Source organism: Pseudoliparis swirei, chromosome 18, assembly GCF_029220125.1.
Source record: "Pseudoliparis swirei isolate HS2019 ecotype Mariana Trench chromosome 18, NWPU_hadal_v1, whole genome shotgun sequence".
Classification (NCBI taxonomy): domain Eukaryota; kingdom Metazoa; phylum Chordata; class Actinopteri; order Perciformes; family Liparidae; genus Pseudoliparis; species Pseudoliparis swirei.
The window spans coordinates 9,713,499-9,720,057 of NC_079405.1; the positions used below are offsets into that span (position 1 = coordinate 9,713,499).

Sequence of the window (6,559 nt, forward strand, 5' to 3'; positions counted from 1 at the left end):
AATGAGTTTGCGAGGACTGCCCTCTAGTGGTGAGTGAGCAGTCCTGCACAGGCTGCGTGGATCGTGGGGAATTGCAGCTAAAGCACATTTCACTTAAAGTTTGACATTCATTATCTACATTTCTCATGAGACAGACGCGAACCAATAGAATAACTGTATTTATAATTACACCAAACACGGGTAACAACTTATTTATTTATTGTACCATAGTATAAGCTATCATACAGTTGTCATACAGTATGCATCAATCCCTTTGCTTGAGTTTCTCCATTCAGTTGTAATTCCTCGGGCACCCTTTGTCATTACCGACATTTCCCAAACCTTTGTTTTGGATGTAAAAGCACTGGAACATTAAAAAACAACCCTCCATCTCAAATAAATAACTAAATTTAAAACAAAACTCATCCCAGGAATAGCATTGTGACCAGTTTGCCTTCATAACTCCCAATTAAAACTAAACAAAAAAATTCCAGCGAAATGAAAGTGGCCAGCAGGTCACATATTTGAGAAAAATGAAACTTTAAGTGAGAAGTAAGAAGCCTTTACTGTATATACACAGAAGTATACCATACGAATAATTTAATTGGTCCTCGTGTGACACGTTTTTGCTCGATTCAACACTGTCCCGAAGCTCTCCGGCCTGGTGCTCCCACATGTTGGCCTACATGCAGTACATAACGTGAATGAACAAAACAGAAAAACACACCTCGTCCCCAGTCTCACCACGTGTTTGTATTTAACCCATATTCGGGGAAACAGATGCACATGACAAGGCGGAGAATGGCACAGGAACAGATCTGTACATGGCTCTTGAAAGAAGGAAGATGTACTCTGTCCTTCACTTCTCTGACACGGTCCGCAAAGTTGGGTGCAGTCGCTATTCGCTGATGTGTGGTATTTTACGTCTCCATTTCTTCTTTGTAACTTCAGCAAGGAATTCAAAAAGGCCTAGTGGATAAGATGTGAGGGAGCCCTCTCACTGGTATTGTCTGTAGTCTCCAAAGGAAGAGGTGGGCATGGGAGCAGGGGCGGGTTCCTCAGCAAACTGGGGCCCTGAGAGACAGAAAAAGTAAACTTGAGAATGAGAACAGCTGTTGGCAGTTAACCAAGAGGTCAAAATCCTTAAATATAACATTAACATCTGAGCTGTGCCCCAATACTATAGGACATACTAATTCTAGGCATATTTTAGTATGTTGTGGAGCACAGCAACTAATGAGTCCAGTTAATGGAGAAATACATTATTGCATAAAACCATTTAGAAAATAAAGTATAGTAATAGTGAAAGCAACAAAGTAATAGTTGAAGTTGGATGTTATTATCTAAAATGTGAAGCTCAATGGAAATGCAAGAGCTGCTCGTAGCTGGACAACAAAATACTAGAAGTCCAGCTATGCAAATAAATTGTAGGTGGTGGAAACAAAAGATGAAAAATATATATTAAAACAGACTTTTTGTACACTAACTGCAAAAAACAATATCCTATTACAACCTAAATGTTTGGAATCAAACCTTTTATTACAACTGACATTTGGACTTAAGCGCAGGTGTAAATAGTTGTCAAAAATAGAACAAAGTAATTCAGCTGAAAAATGTCACTTAAAAAAAGATGTTCTGTGATTTAGTAAACATCTATGACACATTGTCTGGTACAACATTTTAACAAACACTAATTCAACTGAAAATATCCGATGATCAAGCTTAAAACCAAGATTTTACCCACTCTGCGTAAAACGCATATTACCTGCTATTTATATTCCATGGTATAGTTTGCAATGGGATTGGATGCTGTTGTTTTGTGTAAAGCATGCTGGCAGGTGGAGAGTCGACTAATGTATCTCCACAGTGTTGTCAACAAAAATAAAAGGTGTCAGATGAAGGGCAAACAGCGGTGAAAGTGCAGTTACAGCCAGTACTTTTCATTGCCATAGCAGAGGTCATCTTTCACAACTACAGAGTTTTACTAGCTGATGTAAGGGAGGGAGATTTATAACTAACTTTGTTTATATTTCTTTGTACACAGAATCATTTAAACAGTGTTCTCTGTCTATGCAATGTCCTTTACGTGATCAATTATTCAATGACACAAAAGGCACATTTCAGAAGTACGACTCACCAGTTGGGAACTGTGAAGAGGCGAATCTAGTGAGCAAGATTCCAGCGCCCTCTATCAATGCCAGCAGGATTCCTCCCATAGCTGCAGAGCCGAACATGGCTATTGGTCCATCTACAGAGGAACAGGAAACCGTAATGTATTAAACACACAAGCGCACACACAGTGCAGAAGTTTCCACATAAGATGTAGAGCAATTGAAACGATACTGGGTTAAAGATCAATCACTGTTTAATTATCAACTTCTTTCTTCTTCTTTAAAAAAAAACCCCGTTCATTTCAACATAACTGTGTTCAGATTTAAATTAGGTGGAGCCTTTCTGGGAATTACACAAGGTCACCAAAGTCCATGTTTTCCTGACCCAGCAAGAGCAGCAACATGAACGGCGCGGTGAAAAAGATGCCAAGTGCACAGATCGCCCCTGAGAAAAGGTTTAATCAGACAAAGTGAAAACACCTGTGCGAGTAGACAAGTGTGTCGGGTCTAATTAGACCTTAGCTCAAAATGAACGTGGGCATACAAGAGCTCACATGCAGCAGTCTCAATACTAGAGAACGCTCTTATTTAATGGGATTAATCTTAACATTTTCAGTAAAATACTGCAAACAAGCTGAATATATTTTTCACCATTACATTTTTTTTAATGTAGCCAAAAAGGACCACATTCTGTTCCCAAAAATAAGTCTGTAAAATATTGACGGGAAAATAAGTTGATTATTCTTTAGGTTTTTCTAACCAAATACATGGAAACAGTTTTAAAAAGTGCAATGTGTAATCCACAAGCTACACGCTCCAAAGAAATACTTTGAATTTTACTTATACTTCTGGGTCAAGTACTGATGAATTGCCAGTTACTTATTATCAGCAATAGATGGATGTGGCCAAGAGTATCTAGTTGGACATATCTACTCTTTCCTTTACTGTAGCCAAACATTGAATGGTCTTAGAGATGCCTCTTTGCAAATTTGAAGTAGGTTTGGTTTTAAACTGTGTTCAGTCTACAACAGCAACCCCACTGTTTGCCTTTTGCTGTTGAACTCATGATTGCCAGCTTCTCCCAAGCCTTTTACTCACTTCTTGCAGCAAGGATAGCTCCCGTCATGGCCCCACTCGTAATCGAGTTCCAGGGATCCTCCTTCCCTCGTACTTTTACTAAACCACAGTCGATCATGGAGAAGAGGCCTCCCCATACTGCAAAGCTTCCTGCAACCCAAAAAAGATACACTCGGGTTCACCCAGAGACAGTTAGGCGAACAACTGCAGACTTAAACAGAGATCAACATGACATACTAAGTTCACAGCAGCCCCTGTATGTTTTGCAAAGGAGAATTAATTAATATGTAATACTAAATACAAGGGTTTCCCCTTTGAGGTAGATCATATTTAAATTTAGCAGTTATCCTTACCTCCAAGTTGTGGGGCTCTGGTCTTGATGGCAGTCATGCTACCTTTCAGTCTGTGGTTCATTCCCTACAAGAGAGCAACACGATACACAGATCAATGGAGATTCCTTGTCAGTTCCAGATATCTGCATTTTTGATGAAGGCCCAAATGTAGTGTCACTGAAATCACACTACTAGAGTTTAGAAAAGAAAAAAGATGCCGTCTCAATAAGTAGGTTTTAAACTGTAATGACATTGCTTCAATTAAATTAGACTTTAATGCACTTTTTATTGAGTTTTTTTACTATATAGTGCAGTTAAAATCATGTACATGTTATCAGAAAACAACACTGCTAAAACAATGGCATATTATCTGATAGTTGGCTGTGTCAATACTTTTCTGACAATAACAAAACAGTATGGTGCGCTAAACAGGTGGGAAACGATTGTAAATGCTGCATGTACTATGATCTGTATGAGGAGGTCACACTTGTTGTATTTGATTGAGGCAATAGAGTTAAGAACAGTGTTAAGCTACATGACTGAACTTACTGAGGGGGAATTTCTGAAGCCTTTTACTGCCTGAAATATTCCTCCTCCAATAGCTCCCATGGTGAAGGCTCCCCCACAGTCATCCACGATCCTCCAGGGGCTAAAAGCACAGGACAGCCATTAGCAAAGGTCATTGTCATACACAGTGCAGAGTATGAAGTTGTATTTACACGTGCCATCACCATGATCTCATAAATCAGTGGGTTTAATCTCGATATGCCCCATGAGTATGATTGGAGGCAGAGAAACAAGCACATTCCTAATTTGCAAATAAAATAAAGCTTATCCTAAAAGTTTACAGAGAGTGTTTCATTTGGACAATGACATTTAAAAACACAATATGATCACATTACTTACAAACTGCATGTCAAGAGAAAAAACATCCATTCTGTAAATCTCGAGAAGTACTATAAGTACGATATCCATCTTTACTGTTTCTTTAGGTTACGGGCATCTCTACTTAAGCAGGAAAACTAAAGATGATTATCAGTGCATTGCTCTTTCTGACCATACAAGTTATGTTTTTTTTTTAAAGAAAGTTAAAGTAAATTGAAAAAGGTTTATTTTCATTCCTTTCGAAAGCTACTCACATTAAACACTGTTAATTAATTTTAAAAAGCAATGCCAAAAATATATTTCTAGAAAAAGCCCGTATTGCCTGGTTATTACACGATGTACCACCTCGTCTGGAGAAAATGAACTCGAGACTAGTGGGTCCCACACCGCGAGTACAAAGGGGTCACTAATATTAAACACTGGCAACATGAAGACATCAACATCGATACGATTAAATTATGTTCCTGCGTTTCAACAAACATTAGATAACTCTCCTTCAGCAGCTGTTGCGTAATCCCAGTCTGCCCCCAACAGATAAACAGGCAGCTAGCTGATCTAGTTTAGCAATACACGAAAGCCACTTGGTGATCAACTGCACTGATTAAATATAGTCACAGCTTCAAGGTCGATCATAATGCTTCAATGTCATACTAATAATCCTCGTAGACTCAGTGGCCAGCGTTAATAAACTAGATGTAATGACATGAGAGTCAGTAAACCGACAAGGTCACTAACAACGTGATGTAGCATCGACCGTCTGGTGCATTACGTTTCTAGGCAGAGTTAGCATCTGTGCTAACGACAGGTCGAACCCCGGGTTAGAGCCGTTTCGTGTCAGACCGCGTGTGGTACTATCAGGATAAGTGTCATCACTGAAAGTGGGAGTTGCTTCACAGAGAGGACTTCGTGAAGCAGAAGGTAAAAAGGGCTGTTTTATCTGGTTTTAAGACTCACCATGGTTCTCTGGCATACTCCTCCATCTTGTCCTTTCGCTGTTCCCTCTGACGTTACGCGTATCGGCGGTGTGACGTCACCACGCAACGTGATCCTTAAAGGGGCAGTTCGTGTGTTTTCGGCAAAGCGCCACTTGCACGCAAAAACAGGTTCGCTTGAGCTAAATGTAAACATTGAGGGAGCAGGTTATTTATTTGGTATGGGGAATCCACATTTTAGATTGTTGCTGAGTTTTATTTAGCATTAGAAAAGGAATATGTGTTGGGATCCCGTCAAGCCGTTGTTTTATGAATCAGTGGTTTTCTACTGATGGTTGACCCTAAAGGTCCAATACCAAAGTAACCCAACTCCCAGCATTGGGGAGAAGGAGGTACGCTTTGCAGACATATAGCTAAACAAGTCATGATACAGTTGTATATGATTTAGAAATAATAGTAATAGTAGCACATCTTCTTTCGTCAGTGATAGATGGGTGGCACATAGAGAATGTCAGGTATCTGTGGTACTGCAGAGGAGATGACTGGTTGTACATCTTATCAACAGAAGCCACAACATCAGACTACAGAAAACACACACACACAAGCAGTTAAGATGAGAAGAATGTCGGGCACAAAAGCGCCGCTTAAACTGTGTGTGGCAACAGAGCTCAGAAGTGGGACGCTTTTCCACATTCAGTATTCCCAATGTATTTATATTTTTAGTTCAACAATGAAGCAGATATCATTTAACATATAAAAACATAGGACTCTCCCGGATTATGTAACAACCTTAGTTGTATGGCTACCACTTTGAATTATTTCAATTTAGATTCAGAGAGATGATTTTTTTTGGCAATCATTTTGAGATGATGGACAGCTCTAAATACTACAAATTGACAATACCCCTGAGCCTTAGCCACCGTTAGCATTAAAGACGCCTGTCAAATAAAAGTTAGTAAATGTAATGCCTTTTTGTTATTTTTTTGAAAAAAATAGGGCACCATAGTTGCATCCTGTTTTATTTCCTGATTTGGGTTATTGTGTCCACATTTTTGTACTCTTATAAATTAGGCGACAGGTGGAGGGATATTAGTTGTGATCTATGAGAGCGATCTGTTTCATTCAACAATTACTCACTCACTGTGTAAATGCTCACCGTTTAGAGTGAGAGTACATTGTGATGACATCACATTTCAAAAATCAGGCACATCTTGTCTCAAAAAGATGCAGAAAAACTAGTCCA

The 6,559-nt window shown here is 39.2% G+C and overlaps 1 protein-coding gene across 2 annotated transcripts; it reads right to left on the minus strand.

Annotated features, from left to right (window-relative positions):
* Positions 1-175: 175 nt before the first annotated feature.
* On the minus strand, positions 176-5,373 carry timm17a (translocase of inner mitochondrial membrane 17 homolog A (yeast)). Of its 2 annotated transcripts, none has more exons than XM_056436479.1 (6): positions 5,339-5,373; positions 4,049-4,148; positions 3,521-3,584; positions 3,189-3,317; positions 2,117-2,227; positions 176-1,053 (listed from the first exon to the last, which is right to left on the minus strand). In XM_056436479.1, the coding sequence occupies exons 1-6, from the start codon at positions 5,362-5,364 to the stop codon at positions 977-979; spliced, it is 507 nt and encodes a 168-aa protein (XP_056292454.1). In that variant the 5' UTR covers positions 5,365-5,373; the 3' UTR covers positions 176-976. The 2 variants fall into 2 exon arrangements, with proteins under 2 accessions (XP_056292454.1, XP_056292455.1); XM_056436480.1 differs by lacking the exon at positions 5,339-5,373 and adding an exon at positions 4,406-4,446.
* Positions 5,374-6,559: the final 1,186 nt, after the last annotated feature.